Here is an 18,203-nt window from a genome sequence, read left to right on the forward strand (position 1 = left end):
GCATGTTTATAGATGGGCAACGGATATGTCGGATCATTTATTTGTAGCTACAGTTATAGTAAGAGGTAGTTGGGACGAAAGAAAATGGCAACAGCAAGTAAGAGGTGAAATTTATAAACAAAGGGAGGAGGAAGTTAGGTTGAAATATAAGCAACTATTGGCAGAAAAGTAGGTTAGTGCAAGTATGGGTAGTGGGGGGGGAGGTGGGGGGTTGAAGAAGGATGGAATAGTTTTAAAAATGCAGTATTAGAATGTGGGGGGGGGGAGAAATTTGTGACTATAGGAGGGTGGGTGCAGGAGAAAAGAGGAGTGATTGGTGGAATGATGACGTATAGGGTGTGATAAAAGAGAAGAAGGTAGCTTATGAAAAGTTTTTACAAAGCAGAAGTGATACAAGAAAGCAGAGTATATGGAGAGTAAAAGAGAGGTGAAGAAAGTGGTGAGAGAGTGCAAAAGGAGAACAAATGATAGAGTGGGATAGGCACTGTCAACATATTTTGCTGAGAATAAGAAAAAAATTTGGAGCGAGATAAACAGGTTAAGAAAGCCTAGGGAATAAATCAGTTTGTCAGCTAAAAACAGAGTAGGGGAGTTAGTGGATGGGGAGCTGGAGGTATTGGGTAGATGACAGGAATATTTTGAAGAACTTTTAAGTACCTATGGTATTTGTGCATGGGGTTAAACCTTTAATTATCCAATAGAAAGCTGTTGTGAGAATGGCTACAAACTCCTGCACCAGGCAACACACCCCACTGCTATTTAAGAGCTTGAACCTGCTTAACATACAAAATCTTTCAAAAAAAAAAAAAAAAAAAAAAAATGAAAAAAAAAAAGGCCGTATCCCACCAAGGCAGGGTGGCCCAAAAAGAAAAACAAAAGTTTTTCTTTTTAAATTTAGTAATTTGTATAGGAGAAGGGGTTACTTAGTTACCTCTTACAACATGCATGGCTTACAGAGGAAGAATTCTGTTCCACTTCCCCATGGAGATAAGAGGAAATAAACAAGAACAAGCACTAGAAAGAAAATAGAAGAAAACCCAGAGGGGTGTGTGTCTATATATGTGCCACCCTGCCTTGGTGGGAATCGGCCAGTGTGATAATAAAAAAAAAAAAAAACATGCATGTGTAGTGTGACCTAAGTATAAGAAGTAGCAAGACGTACCTGAAATCTTGCATGTTTATGAGACAGAAAAAAGACACCAGCAATCCTACTATCATGTAAAACAATTACAGGTTTCAACATACAAAATATCCACTCATTATTGTGCCTACTACAAACACAGAACATTCTTCTTTCTTTCAACACACCGGCCGTACCCCACCGAGGCAGGGTGGCCCAAAAGGAAAAACGAAAGTTTCTCCTTTTACATTTAGTAATATATACAGGAGAAGGGGTTACTAGCCCCTTGTTCCTGGCATTTTAGTCGCCTCTTACAACACGCATGGCTTACGGAGGAAGAATTCTGTTCCACTTCCCCATGGAGGACACAGAACATTATTCTCTAATATTAACCTTCCTCTCAAACTTTTTCTTGAGAACTACAACAGAATGCACTTGCATAACACAAGACACAAAACACTCTTTGATATCCCTCATGTCCCTCTCTCCCTATGCAAAAATGCCATGCATATAAAGGGCCCCTGCTGCCTGCACACCAATTCAAGGCTCTGCTTAGAAATCACCTCATCTCCAAAAATTAACAACACAAACACTATATTATAGCCACCAACTCAAAAATTTCCAAATTTTGTAAGATTATTTCAAAACTAAAATGGTCTCAATCTCATTATGTAAAATGTGCCAAAATATAATCCTGTAACTTGTTAATAAATTACTTGTTAATTTAATGACTGCTAAACCACTACTACCTCTGTTGAAATATAAAAAGAAATGTTCAATTTGAACCAACTATGATATATATGTCTATTATTAAGTAGTCTATTAAGCATTAAGTCTTAGTCTGCCCGAAATGCCCCGGCATGATAGTGGCTTTCTGTGTACTTAGCAAATCAATATTGTGATTACGCATTGAAAACTATGCAAAGAAATAAAATCCTTAATCCTTAATCTTAATAATCATTCTCACTTGTGAACATAACCTAGACTTTTATCATAAGTTTCTTATCAACTTAAACAGGTATCATTAACATTTGGACATTAAAGAAATAGCGTACATATGCAGTACATAGAAAAAAGATTACACTTCTGTCCACAGAATTTAATCAGAATCTCAATTTTCACATATCACAAAGTCTCAGTATTATGTACAGTACTAGTTGATGACATACAAAATACCCAGGAATTGATAAGGCAGACAGGGACTGGCTGTCTGAGAAATGGGAAAGGTGGTACTCAAGGGCACAGTTGGGAGCTAAAGCCGCAGGGATGTCAGGAAGTATTTCTTAAGTCTCAGGGTGGTAGGGAAGTGGAATGACCTCAGTGAAGAAGTGTTGGAGGCAGACTCTATATATATAGTTTTAGGAGTAAGTACAATATGACCCGTGAGGCTAAGAAAGAGTGAGTCTAGCAAGCAGCAAGTCAAAAGGCAGGGTTAGAAGCTAAGATTCGAGCCGTGCAACCACATGTGGGAGAATACTACTGAGCAGAACTATACTGCTCAGAAGCTGAAAGTGCAGAAAAAAAATTTAAGAATGTATGTAGCTGTAAAATAATACAACTACAGTTGGTATAATAAGGCTGATGCCAAAATTGTGTGCTCATGAAATTTTATACCTTTAGTGTAATAACCAAACCAGCAAAGAACATGTTATAGAACAAATCAGATCATATTTAGAGCGACCTTGAGGCTTTCTGTCATATTCTTTCCTAAAAGAATGCCCCAGGGAGAGGAGATTGGGTATAGTTTTCTTAGATAATGAGTAAACTGACACATTTCAGAACTTACCTTGAATGATTTCTCACAAATTGGACACTCGAGTGGCTCATTATCACTAGCTTTGCTGGCACAAACTTGAATGTGAGCATCTCGGTATCTCTTCTTGGCAAAGGTGGCACAACAAATATGGCAACTAAAGACAGTGTCAGAGTCTTTGCTATGTGAAGACTGCAAGTGACGATACAGAGCACTATGAGAGCTGAATTTGCTCGAACATTCAGGTACTCTGCACTTGTAAGGCTGAATGTTTAGGTGCACCTGAAATTAATGCCTGATGTATAATACATTTTAGAATATATATACAAGGGAAACTTGTTACTATTTACTTTAATGTCTATTTTTAATAGAAAATATGATTTAGTTATTAAAAACATCAGGTGGGGATATACAAGGGGTAACACTGGAAGTTTGAATAACCTACATAGGGAGTAAAGCTGATACAGTGGGATGCCATAGGATTCAGCTTTCATAACAGTGCTTTGTAAGTAGTGTTTGCATTTCAGTTAGTACAGAATTTATGTTTTCCTTTCTATTTCTTCACAGTTAACTGTCATATGTACACTATAGATTGTTCACAGCACTATGATAACTACTTAACCTAGCAAGGTTAAGTAGATAGAGGAAACTGAAATTGCATGATGAGTAAAACCTGAGTATCTAGTTGCACTTGGCAACACACACATACACACACACACACACATACACACACACACACACACACACACACACACACACACACACACACACACCCACACACACACCCACACACACACCCACACACACACCCACACACACACACACACACACACCCACACACACACACACACACACACACACACACACCCACACCCACACACCCCCCACACACACACACCCACACACACACACACCCCCACACACACCCCCCCACACACCCCCACACACACACACCCATACACACACACCCACACACACACCCACACAACCATCTCTCCCCCACCCCTAACCATCCTCCCCCTCCCCCTAACAATCTATTCCCCTCCCCCTAACCATCTCTCCCCCTTCCTTCTGTGGTGCAATGGGGCAACCAAGAACTAGGATGAGAGGCAAGGGCCCGACGGACGAATCTGGGAGGGACGATTGGGAGGCAGAGCTCAAAAAAAGGGAGGAAGACTGGGGAAGGAGGCTAGATGAGCTTACAAGGAAGATGGAGGAGAGGTTAGCAGCAGAAAGCAGAAGGTGGGAGCAACATGCCACAGTAGCAGAAGCCAAGATACAGAGATTAGAAGAGGAGCTGAGAAATCTGAAACAGCCTAGAGATAAAGATAATACAGAAGTAGCATCAGCAATGTTTACATCAGACACAGACAAAGGGTCTGGAGGAAGCATGGAAGCTAAACTGTATGCAAAGGTCCTGTCAAACCCACACAGGGCCAAAACAAAGACAGGGAGCACACTAGGACGGTATGAGAGGTTGGAAGACATTGAAGGAACTAGGACATATGCAGGGACTTTACCAGACACTTGTGGGGGCCAGGAGCAGGTGAGCAGGAAGGACAAACCAATGAGCATAGGGGCCACAGCTAGGGAAGGGAGTGAAGGAAGGAACACTCAACAGGAAGGAACTAAAACACCTCAGAGGATGCAATGGGAGTCACAGTGGGAGGTGGAAAGGGAGAGATCAGTTTTTGTCTATGGGCTAGACAAAGCTGAAGGGGAAACCTATGATGAAAGAAAACAGGAGGAGAAAAAAGCGATTGAAGGTATCATGAAGGTGATAGGCGAGGGAGACATGACCCAGGTGGCAAATTTTCGGAGAATCGGGTGGTTCACAAAGAGAAGGAAACGGCCTCTCAAAGTAATTTTCAAGGCAGAATCAACTTGAACCATGATCCATCACGAGAAAGCACGGCTGAGAGGCAAACAGGAGTTCAAGAGTGTGTACCTCGATCGAGACAGAACACAGGAGGAAAGGATGATACTGAAAGAGAGAGTGCAAAAACGAAAGGAGGAATGGGAGGAAATGACAAAGAAGAACAGAATAACCCAGGCACAGGTGGAAGGGCAAGCACACCCCCCAGAAACACCTGCAGAAGGACTCCAACCACGACACCCCCAAGGCAATTGAACAATCTAAGATGAAATTAAGACACATGTGCAACATCTGGGTATCTTTATTGTAGATGTTTTGCCATCCAGTGGCTTTATCAATACAAATTCTAGGACATAACTTGAAGACAGTAGGACTATATACAGAAGACGAGGTAATCAGTCCCTCAACCTTGGAGTAGGTGCAAAGAGCACCGTAGTCGTGGAGATTCTGAAGCAGAAGAAAGGAGCCTGGCGCTTATATACTAACGTCAGGTGTAGCAGACGAGGGCAGTCAATGGCAGGCGGGATTCCCCAGTGGAAATAGGGCCTTCCCAAAGAGATGGGTTAGTTGTAGTAGTAGTTGTTGTAGTCGTGAACGTTAAGTATATGTCCTGACAAGTTGTGCAAGAATGGTATGTAATACCGACAAGATGAAATTAATTTAATCTTGTCGGTATTACATACCATTCTTGCTGAACAATCTAAACCAGCAATCACACACCGATCCCTCTGTTCCCACCCCCCGCACCACGAACTCTACCCCTACAGAAACCCCCTATGGGAACTCTTCCTCCACCTCCACTGCAATCCCCCCACAGACCCCCACCAGGGCTCCTGCTCTCCCAACCCCAGTATTCCCCCAGGACCACAGTTACAGTATTAGAACAGAAGTTGAAGGTTTGGTACACAAATGCAGATGGATTAACGAATAAATATGAAGAGTGGCAAGAAAGAATCAATGAGAAGTCCCCAGACATCATAGCAGTTACAGAAACAAAACTCACTGAGACAATAACAGATGCAATCTTCCCACCAGGATATCAGATCATGAGGAAAGATAGAAGGGGTTGCTCTACTCATAAAAAAATGATGGAAATTCGAGAAAATAGGAGGCACAAACGAGACAGGAGAAAAGGACTACATAGTAGGCACACTTCAGTCTGGGGAGCACAAGGTGGTCATTGCAGTGATGTATAATCCACCACAGAACTGCAGGAGGCCAAGAGAGGAATATGAAGAGAGCAACAGAGCAATGGTGGACACACTTGCTGAGGTGGCAAGAAGAGCTCACTCGAGCAGAGCAAAGTTGCTGGTTATGGGTGATTTCAACCACAGGGAGATTGACTGGGAAAACCTGGAGCCACATGGGGGGCCCGAAACATGGAGAGCCAAGATGTTGGATGTGGTGCTGGAAAACCTCATGCACCAACATGTTAAGGACACTACCAGAGTGAAAGGGGAGGACGAACAAGCAAGATTGGACCTTGTGTTCACCCTGGGCAGTTCAGACATTCAGGACATCACATATGAGAGTCCCCTAGGAGCTAGTGACCACGTGGTTCTGTGCTTTGAATACATAGTAGAGTTGCAAGTGGAGAGAATAACAGGAGTTGAATGGGAAAAGCCAGACTATAAAAGAGGGGACTATATAGGCTTGAGGAACTTCCTGCAGGAGGTTCCGTGGGACAGAGAACTGGCAGGAAAGCCAGTAAATGAAATGATGGAATATGTAACAACAAAATGCAAGGAGGCAGTGGAAAGGTTTATTCCCAAGGGCAACAGACACAATGGGAAGACCAAAACGAGCCCCTGGTTTACCCGACGGTGTAAGGAGGCAAAAACTAAGTGCAATAGAGAATGGAAAAAGTACAGAAGGCAGAAAACACATGAAAATGGGGAGATTAATCGCAGAGCCAGGAACGAGTATGCACAGGTAAGGAGGGAGGCCCAGTGACAGTATGAAAATAACATAGCATCGAAAATCAAGACTGACCCGAAACTGTTGTATAGCCACATCAGGAGGAAGACAACAGTCAAAGACCAGGTGATCAGACTGAGGATAGAAGGTGGAGAACTCACAAGAAATGATCAGGAGGTATGTGAGGAGCTAAACAGGAGATTTAAGGAAGTTTTTACAGTAGAGACAGGAAGGGCTCTGGGAAGACAGCACAGAAGGGAACATCAAGAGGGAATATACCACCAAGTGTTGGATGACATACGAACAACCAAGGAGGAGGTGCAGAAGCTGCTAAGTGACCTTGATACCTCAAAGGCGATGGGACCGGAGAACATCTCCCCGTCGGTCCTTAGAGAAGGAGCAGAGATGCTGTGTGTGCCCCTAACCACAATCTTCAACACATCCCTTGAAACTGGGCAACTGCCTGAGATATGGAAGACGGGAAATGTAGTCCCCATATTTAACCCTTTGAGGGTTTTCGTCGTACTAGTACGTCTTACGCGTAGGGGTTTTTGACGTACGGTACTAGTACTCATAAATTCTAGCGGCCTCAAATCTAGTGGGAGAAAGCTGGTAGGCCTTCATATGAAAGAATGGGTCTATGTGGTCAGTGTGCACAGTCTAAAAAAAATCCTGCAGCACACAGTGCATAATGAGAAAAAAAAAAATTTTACCATTTTTTTTGAATAAATCAGCGACTTTGCAGTGTATTTTCGTATGGTATTTATTGCTGTATTCTAGTTTTCTTGGTCTCATTTTATAAAATGGAAGATATATTACAGAAATTGAGATGATTTTGACTGGTTTTACAAAGAAAAGTGCCTTGAAATTGAACTCAAAGTAGCAGAAATGTTCGATTTTTACCAAACTTCAAAAGTAAACAAATCGTGCCAAGCGTGCAATACACGTCAACTGGTGAGTCTAATATTCTTTCACAAGTGCACCAATAATATTTATACCATTTCTTACACTAATGCAGTAGTCTGCATAACAGTAAATCTTCTATTTTTTGTGAGAATAAAAATTCAAAGTGGAAAGCAAAAGAATATAAGAGGGGCCTTGAGACGTGACTAATGACCAGAGGAAATGTCATTTTAGTGCCAGGAATGTCTTTCTTGTTTATTCTGGACCCTATTCGGAAATTGGCATCTTTTGAAATTTGTGTGAAATTGGCAAAATTGCTAAATTCTGACCACTGTACTGGATAGTTGAATTTCATAAATGAGTGGTTTCTTGCACCCATTCGATAGAAAAAATGGAGTTCTAGCGAAATATTCATGTTTTTTGTCGACTAGTACAGTGAAATTGGCCGAAAATGGGGCTCAAAGTGGGCAAAATCGCCGATGCGTAAACATCGCCGAGACCGCTAACTTTGCGAGAGCATAATTCCGTAAGTTTTCTATCAAATTTCAAACTTTTGGTGTCTTTATGATCGGGAAAAAATTCTCTATCTTTTCATAAGAGAAAATAATTTTTTTTTTTTTTAAATTTGGCCGACCCTGAGAACGAGTTTCGGAGAGGGCCTGTCGACCCTCAAAGGGTTAAGAAAGGAGACAGAAACGAGGCACTAAACTACAGACCTGTATCTCTGACATGTATAGTATGCAAAGTCATGGAGAAGATTATCAGAAGGAGAGTGGTGGAACACCTGGAACGGAACAAGATTATAAATGAAAACCAGCATGGATTCATGGAAGGCAAATCCTGTGTCACAAACCTTCTCAAGTTTTATGACAAGGTAACAGAAGTAAGACACGAGAGAGAAAGGTGGGTTGATTGCATTTTCCTGGACTGCAGGAAGGCCTTTGACACAGTTCCTCACAAGAGATTAGTGCAGAAGCTGGAGGATAAGGCACATGTAACAGGGAGGGCACTGCAATGGATCAGGGAATACCTGACAGGGAGGAAACGAGTCATGGTACGTAAAGAGGTATCACAGTGGGCGCCTGTGACGAGCAGGGTCCCACAGGGGTCAGTTCTAGGACCAGTGCTATTTTTGATATATGCAAACGACATGATGGAAGGAATACTCTGAAGTGTCCCTATTCGCAGATGATGTGAAGCTGACGAGAAGAATTAAATCGGATGAGGATGAGGCAGGACTGCAAAGAGACCTGGACAGGCTGGACACGTGGTCCAGAAACTGGTTTCTCGAATTCAACCCTGCCAAATGCAAAGTCATGAAGATTGGGGAGGGGCAAAGAAGACCGCAGACAGAGTATAGGCTAGGTAGACAAAGACTACAGACCTCACTCAGGGAGAAAGATCTTTGGGTGACTATAACACCGAGCATGTCACCGGAGGCACACATCAACCAAATAACTGCTGCAGCATACAAGCGCCTAGCAAACCTGAGAATAGCGTACCGATACCTTAATAAGGAATTGTTCAAGACACTGTACACTGTGTATGTTAGGCCCATACTTACTTAGCACAAGTCCGGAACCCACACCTGGTCAAGCATGTCAAGAAGTTAGAAAAAGTACAAAGGTTTGCAACAAGGCTAGTTCCAGAGCTCAGGGGAATGTCGTACGAGGAAAGGTCGAGGGAAATCGGACTGACGACACTGGAGGACAGAAGGGTCAGGGGAGACATGATAACAACATACAAGATACTGTGGGGAATAGACAAGGTGGACAGAGACAGGATGTTCCAGAGAGGGGACACAGAAACAAGGGGTCACAATTGGAAGCTGAAGACTCAGATGAGTCACAGGGACGTTAGGAAGTATTTCTTCAGTCATAGAGTCATCGGGAAGTGGAATAGCCTAGCAAGTGAAGTAGTGGAGGCAGGAACCATACATAGTTTTAAGAAGAGGTATGACAAAGCTCAGGAAGCAGAGAGGGAGAGGACCTAGTAGCGATCAGTGAAGAGGTGGAGCTGAGTCTCGACCCCTGCAACCACAATTAGGTGAGTACACACACACACACACACACACACACACACACACACACACACTGGAAAACTTCATGCACCAACACGTAAGGGACACTACAAGAGAGAGAGGATGAACCAGCAAGACTGGACCTAGTATTCACCTTGAGTAGTGCAGATATTGAGGATATCACATATGAAAGACTCCTTGGGAGCCAGTGATCATGTGGTTTTAAGCTTCGAATACACAGTAGGGCTACAAGTGGAGGGGGAAGCAGGAAGGCCAGGATGAATGAAGCCAAACTACAAGAAAGGGGACTACACAGGAATGAGGAACTTCCTGAACCGGGTTCAGTGGGACAGAGAACTGGCAGGGAAGCCAGTTAATGAGGTGATGGAATATGTAGCAACAACGTGCAAGGAGGCTGAGGAGAGGTTTGTACCCAAGGGTAACAGGATTAATGAAAACGCCAGGATGAGCCCATGGGTCACCCAAAGGTGCAGGGAGGCAAAAACCAAGTGTGCTAGGGAATGGAAGAAATATAGAAGTCAAAGAACCCAGGAGAATAAGGAGAGCAGTCGTAGAGCGAGAAATGAATATGCACAGATAAGAAGGGAGGCCCAGCGACAATATGAAAACGACATAGCAGCGAAAGCCAAATCTGACCCGAAACTGTTATACAGCCACATCAGGAGGAAAACAACAGTCAAGGACCAGGTAATCAGGCTAAGGAAGGAAGGAGGAGAGACAACAAGAAATGACCGTGAAGTATGTGAGGAACTCAACAAGAGATTCAAAGAAGTGTTCACAGAGGAGACAGAAGGGGCTTCAGAAAGACGGAGAGGTGGAGCACACCACCAAGTGCTGGACACAGTACACACAACCGAGGAAGAAGTGAAGAGGCTTCTGAGTAAGCTAGATACCGCAAAGGCAATGGGGCCAGATAACATCTCTCCATGGGTCCTGAGAGAGGGAGAAGAGGTGCTATGTGCACCTCTAACAACAATATTCAATACATCTATCGAAACAGGGAGATTGCCTGAGGCACGGAAGACAGCAAATGTAGTCCCAATCTTTAAAAAAGGAGACAGACATGAAGCACTAAACTACAGACCTGTGTCACTGACATGTATGGTATGAAAATTCATGGAGAGGATTATCAAGAGAAGAGTGGTGGAACACTTAGAAAGGAATAATCTCATCAACAGCAGCCAACATGGTTTCAGGGACGGGAAATCCTGTGTCACAAACCTACTGGAGTTCTATGACATGGTGACAGCAGTAAGACAAGAGAGAGAGGGGTGGGTGGATTGCATTTTCTTGGACTGCAAGAAGGCATTTGACACAGTTCCACACAAGAGATTAGTGCAAAAACTGGAGGATCAAGCAGAGATAACAGGGAAGGCACTACAATGGATCAGGGAATACTTGTCAGGAAGACAGCAGCGAATCATGGTACATGGCGAGGTGTCAGAGTGGGCACCTATGACCAGCAGGGTCCCACAGGGGTCAGTCCTAGGACCAGTGCTTTTTCTGGTATTTGTGAACGACATGACGGAAGGAATAGACTCCGAAGTGTCCCTGTTTGCAGATGACGTGAAGTTGATGAGAAGAATTCATTTGATCGAAGACCAGGCAGAACTACAAAGGGGTCTGGACAGGCTGCAGACCTGGTCCAGCAATTGGCTCCTGGAGTTCAACCCCACCAAGTGCAAAGTCATGAAGATTGGAGAAGGGCAAAGAGGCCACAGACGGAATACAATCTAGGGGCCCAGAGACTACAAACCTCACTCAAGGAAAAAGATCTTGGGGTGAGTATAACACCAGGCACATCTCCTGAAGCGCACATCAACCAAATAACTACTGCAGCATATGGGCGCCTAGCAAACCTCAGAACAGCATTCCAACATCTTAATAAGGAATTGTTCAGGACCCTGTATACCATGTATGTATGTGGCACCAGTCTGGAACCCACACCTAGCCAAGCACAAAGAAACTAGAGAAAGTGCAAAGGTTTGCAACAAGACTAGTCCCAGAGCTAAGAGGTATGTCCTACGAGGAGAGGTTAAGGGAAATCAACCTGATGACACTGGAGGACAGGAGAGATGGGGGGGGGACATGATAACGACATACAAAATACTGAGAGGAATTGACAAGGTAGACAAAGACAGGATGTTCCAGAGATGGGACACAGCAATAAGGGGACACAGTTGGAAGTTGAAGACACAGATGAATCACAGGGATGTTAGTAAGTACTTCTTGAGCCACAGAGTAGTCAGGAAGTGGAATAGTTTGGGAAGCGATGTAGTGGAGGCAGGATCCATACATAGCTTTAAGCAGAGGTATGATAAAGTTCACGGTTCAGGGAGAGTGACCTAGTAGCGACCAGTGAAGAGGCGGGGCCAGAAGCTTGGACTCGACCCCTGCAACCTCAACTAGGTGAATACAACTAGGTGAGTACACACATACACATACACACACACACACACACACACACTCTGGGGGGACAGACCAGATGGGGACACCAGCAAGGAATACACCAACAAGTGTTGGACGACATACATACAGATGAGGAGGAGGTGAGGAAACTGCTAAGGGACATCGATACCTCAAAGGCAATGGGACCGGACAACATCTCCTCGTGGGTCCTTAGAGAGGGAGCAGATATGTTGTGCGTGCCACTTACCACAATCTTCAACACGTCCCTGGAAACTGGGCAACTACCTGAGGTATGGAAGACGGCAAATGTAGTTCCCATTTTTAAAAAAAGAAGACAGAAAAGAGGCACTAAACTATAGACCTGTGTCATTGACGTGTATAGTATGCAAAATTATGGAGAAGATTATCAGGAGGAGAGTGGTGGAGCACCTGGAACGGAACAAGAGTATAAATGCCAACCAGCACGGATTCACGGAAGGCAAATCCTGTGTCACAAACCTTCTGGAGTTTTATGATAAAATAACAGAAGTAAGACACGAGAGAGAGGGGTGGGTTGATTGCATCTTCTTGGACTGCAAGAAGGCCTTTGACACAGTTCCTCACAAGAGATTAGTGCAGAAGCTAGAGCATCAGGTGCATATAACAGGAAGGGCACTGCAATGGATCAGAGAATACCTGACAGGGAGGCAACAACGAGTCATGGTACGTAATGATGTATCACAGTGGGCACCTGTGACGAGCGGGATCCCACAGGGGTCGGTCCTAGGACCAGTGCTATTTTTGGTATATGTGAACGACATGATGGAAGGGTTAGACTCAGAAGTGTCCCTCTTTGCAGATGATGTGAAGTTAATGAGGAGAATTAAATCTGATGAGGACCAGGCAGGACTTCAAAGAGACCTGGACAGATTGGACACCTGGTCCAGCAAATGGCTTCTCGAATTTAATCCTGCCAAATGCAAAGTCATGAAGATAGGGGAAGGGCACAGAAGACCACAGACAGAGTATAGGCTAGGTGGCCAAAGACTGCAAACCTCGCACAAGGAGAAAGATCTTGGGGTGAGTATAACACCGAGCATGTCTCCGGAAGCACACATCAATCAGATAACTGCTGCAGCATATGGGCGCCTGGCAAACCTGAGAACAGCATTCCGATACCTTAGTAAGGAATCGTTCAAGACACTGTACACCGTGTATGTCAGGCCCATACTGGAGTATGCAGCACCTGTTTGGAACCCACACTTGATAAAGCACGTCAAGAAACTAGAGAAAGTACAAAGGTTTGCGACAAGGTTAGTTCCAGAGCTAAGGGGAATGTCCAATGAAGAAAGATTAAGGGAAATCGACCTGACGACACTGGAGGACAGGAGGGTCAGGGGAGACATGATAACGACATATAAAATACTGCGTGGAATAGACAAGGTGGACAAAGACAGGATGTTCCAGGGAGGGGACACAGAAACAAGAGGCCACACTTGCAAGTTGAAGACACAAATGAGTCAGAGAGATATTAGGAAGTATTTCTTCAGTCATAGAGTTGTAAGGCAGTGGAATAGCCTAGAAAATGACGTAGTGGAGGCAGGAACCATACACAGTTTTAAGACGAGGTTTGATAAAGCTCATGGAGCGGGGAGAGAGAGGGCCCAGTAGCAACCGGTGAAGAGGCGGGGCCAGGAGCTAAGACTCGACCCCTGCAACCACAAATAGGTGAGTACAAATAGGTGAGTACACACACACACACACACACACACACACACACACACACACACACACACACACACACACACACACACACACACACACACAGAAACCATAGTTTTAAGATGAGGTTTGATACAGCTCATGGAGCAGGGAGAGAGAGGACCTAGTAGCAATCAGTGAAGAGGCGGGGGCAGGAGCTATAACTCGACCCCTGCAACCACAAATAAGTGAGTACAAACAGGTGAGCACATGCACGTGCATACACACATGCATAAAAAAAAATAGTAAATTAGGTGTACTTCAATGAGCAGGCAGTAACACAACAAATTCACAGGGGTTTACATTCCCATAGACTATATGAAACTAAACATGGTGTGAATAATAAAATTTTGGCATGGGAAACCTAGAGAATACAATCTGAAACATTATGGTTAGTTTCAAATTTAGGGCTCATGCAGCAAACCAAGAAAAAATGGCTGCTGCCAAAAAACTTGTAAATAATCTAAACAGTTTACAGGTCTACTCATCAGTAAAAAAAAAAAATAACTGAAACCCTCAAATAAGGAAACCAGCAAATTTGAGGTATGACTGAACTTAACCCTTAAGCTGTTGATGTAGATTTAAACTGGAGAAAGTGCTGATGACGTAAATCTGCACCTAAAATTCTAGTACAGTAGGGCCCCGCTTTTCGGCATTTCGCCTTACGGCGTTCCGCTAATATGGTGATCTCAAATTATGACCAAAACTTTCTATACAACAAGCGGTCTTTCAAATATGGCGCATGCCGCATGGTTTGTTTACATTTTCCAAAAGCACATCTCTCTATTATGTAACAATAATCACTCTTGGGCACATTCAATGTCTAATTTTACATCAATATAGACATTTTCATTAATCCATCTATGATATTTTCTTCAAAATTATACAAGAAACACATTACATAGCATATAAACATGCTTTTTATATGCTGTGGAGGTGTGGTTGCCAGGCGGAGGGAAAACATTACATAAAATGTACCAATAATAATCATTCTTGGGCACATTAAATGTCTTATTTTATGTTAATATAGACATTTTCATTAATCCATCTATGATATTATCTTCCAAATTATATAAGAAACACGTTACATAGCATATCAACATTTTATGTTTACGTATATACTATGGATGTGTGGTAGCCGGGCCGAGGGAAAATATTATGTCACTCCCCTTAATACATGACACTTTTGTTTACAATTCTCGGTATGAATTATTCTTTACTTCTCTCTTTGTTTATGATGGCATCTAAAGGTAGTTGTTAGAAACGATTAAACTCGGTGAACATGGTATGTTGATGGTAATAATATGGTTCTTGGCCACATTAAATATCGTGCAGCTATGTAGATAGGTGTAGGTATGTAGCCCAGGCGGACGACATACCTAAATTATTATTATAACTGATACTTATACTTATGTATACCTGTACCTAAGTATACCTTCACTCAGAGCATCATTTCTTCTAAAAATGGTGGCACATGAGAATGGGAGTATTTCTCTTTATTTATTCTACTGTATCAAGGTGGAGACAACATGTACACAAAGTAAAGTGACGAAAACCAGACGTGTTCGCCTGGTTTGTTTACATTGTGTGGGTGGGGTGGGGAGGGCTTCCCTGACTAGCTACCCATACTTTCTAAACTTGACTTCCTACAAATGAAATTCACCTCTCACCCTACATTAAGACTACAAATATTTTAAGGTAATTAATGAATGTACTGTATATGTATTTTATCGCTCTGGTGAGCTTTAATTAAATATCGTAGTATATATTACGTATGGGTGGGGTGGGGAGGGCTGCCCTGGCTGACTGGCTACCCATACTTCCCAAACCGGACTTCCTACAAATTAAACTCACCTCTCACCCTACATTAAGACTACAAATATTTTAAGGTAAGTAATGGGTATACTGTGTGTGTATTTTACTTTTTATTGTTTTTAATGCCCAGTTCTATTGCTAACATAATACAGTGGACCCCCAGCATTCGATGGCATCGGTATACATTAAATCCGGTGTTCAATACATTTTAACGCAAAAATTTTGCCTCGCCACTCGTTAAAAAAAAGCCACACACAATTCGTCCGGGACGCGTCCACGTGAGTGCCAGTGTTTACAAGCCAGCCAGTGTGCTCGCATCTAAACATACATTCGGTTTTTGGTGCTTGTTTCTGCAAAATAAGTCACCCTGGGCCCCAAGAAAGCTTCTAGTGCCAACCCTGTGGTAAAAAGGGTGAGAATTAGTATGGAAATTAAGAAAGATTTTGAAGGGTTTGGGGCTAACCCTGAGAAGCCTATGCCAGTTGTGGAATCCATTGTGTCTACTTCAAAAATTAAGGAAATGTGTGCAAAGTGGGTTGAACTGCAAACCTTTATGGATGAAAATCACCGTAACACAGCCATTGCAAGCCGTGCTGGTGACTATTACAATGACAATGTTATGGCCCATTTTAGACAAATCTTAAAGGAACGGCGACAGAGGTCCAGCGACTCTCAAGCTGGTCCTAGTGGCATTAAAAGAAGAAGGGAAGTAACCCCAGAAAAGGACTTGCTACCTCAAGTCCTAATGGAAGGGGATTCACCTTTTAAACATTAACAACTTCAACACTCTTCCCTCCTCCCATCCCATCAATCATCACTAGATCTTCATTAACCCTTTCAGGGTCCGTCCCGTAGATCTACGGCTTTACGTTCAGGGTCCAAACCGTAGATCTACGTCATGAGCTCAGCTCACTCTGATAAACTGTGAATGGTAAATTTGGGCCTAGATATGAGAGAATACATCTATGTGGTATGTGTGCACCACATAAAACAAATCCTGCAGCACACTGTGTATAATGAGAGAAAAAAAACTGAGACCATGATTTTCGATTAAAACAGCGACTTTGCAGTGTTTTTTTGTATGTTTTTTATAGTTGTATTTGTGATTTCTTGGTCTCATTTGATAGAATGGAAGACATATTACAGAAATAGAGATAATTTTGATTGGTGTTAGTACTGGAAATGGCTTGAAATTGAGCTCAAAGTGGCGGAAATGTTAAATTTTTGCCGATGTTCAAGAGTAAACAAACGACCTCACACGTCTAATACACGCCAGCTGGTGGGTCTAATATACATTCACAAATGTGGTGATGATATTTATACAATTTTTACAATATTGCATAACAGTAAATCTTCTATTTTTTGGTGTGAATAAAAATTCATTATGTGAATAAAAAATCAAAATGGAATTTATTTGTAAAGCCTCAAAACATAACTAATGAACAGAGGAAATGTTAGTTTAGTGCCAGGAATACCTACATTGTTTATTCTGGACCCTATTTTGAAATTGGAATATTTTGAACTTTGTGTTAAATTGGCCAAATTACCAATTTCCGGTCACTTTATTTTGTAGTTGAAACAGTTGACTTGGCGATTTCTTGTGCTCAATCGATAGAATAGAAGTAATACTAGTAAAATAGCTGAGAATTTGGTCGACTGGAATAATGTAATTGGCCTAAAATGGGAGTCAAAGTCGGCAAAATCGCCGATTCGTAAATATCGCTGACACATCAAAATTCACGAGAGCAGAATTTCGTAAATTTTCCATCAAATTTCGTACTTTTTGTTTTGTTACATTCACAAAAAGATTCTCTACCATTTCATAAGAAAAAATAACAATTTTTTTTTTTTGAAAATTCTTGGACACTGGGGCACCACTTCAGATTTTGGCCTTGGACCCTGAAAGGGTTAAAGGTAAGTGTCATGTATTCTATTGTAGTAGAGTACTACAAACTGTGCATGTCTTCTTCAGTTTGTGTGCATTAAACTTAATATTTCATGTGGTAAATTTTTTTTTTTGGGTGCCTTGCACGGATTACTTTGATTTCCATTATTTCTTATGGGGAAAATTAATTCGCCTTCCGATAATTTTGGCATACGATGAGCTCTCAGGAACGGATTAATATCGTATACCGGGGGTTCACTGTATATGTTAGTGGAAACTTGTTACTGGCATTTATATGCATTTATAAGTGGAAAAAATGGCATTCTGCTTTCTGGTGATGTCTGCTTTTTGGCAGTAGCCTGGAACCTAACCTGCTGTATAAGTGGGACCCTACTGTGCCTCCAAAATATCCTTGATCAGTCTGGTTAGGCCTACATCAGAAAAAATCTGCAGCATGGGTGTGTGAAGATTAGAATAAGTCTTGTGTGTAGGGCATTGTGGGAGTTAGTGGTAGTCATTACATTGTTTACTACGTGCTGTATTGAAACACTTCCTCCAAAAAGAATCAGCCACCCAAGGATAGTGATGAGGACTGAGTTCTTTGAGTGTAGAACTCACGTGGGTGAAAGTGATACAGTATTAGGAATGTCCCAAATACTGGCCCAAATGCTGATGACGAAATGCCATCCACCTCTGGAGTTTCTCAACCAGCAACAATGTATAATGTGATCCTTTATTGACAAT

The 18,203-nt window shown here is 42.5% G+C and overlaps 1 protein-coding gene across 1 annotated transcript in view; it reads right to left on the reverse strand.

Moving 5' to 3' along the window:
- Nucleotides 1-2,906: 2,906 nt before the first annotated feature.
- The window catches only part of LOC128691830 (uncharacterized), a gene marked incomplete at its 3' end in the record, with an annotated part of 54,308 nt that continues 39,011 nt past the window's right edge, over nt 2,907-18,203 (reverse strand). Inside the window, 1 exon segment of the mRNA XM_070082078.1 lies at nt 2,907-3,155. Within this exon segment, the coding sequence (XP_069938179.1) occupies nt 2,907-3,155 (249 nt within the window).

Source organism: Cherax quadricarinatus, chromosome 6 (assembly GCF_038502225.1).
Source record: "Cherax quadricarinatus isolate ZL_2023a chromosome 6, ASM3850222v1, whole genome shotgun sequence".
Taxonomy (NCBI): Eukaryota; Metazoa; Arthropoda; class Malacostraca; order Decapoda; family Parastacidae; genus Cherax; species Cherax quadricarinatus.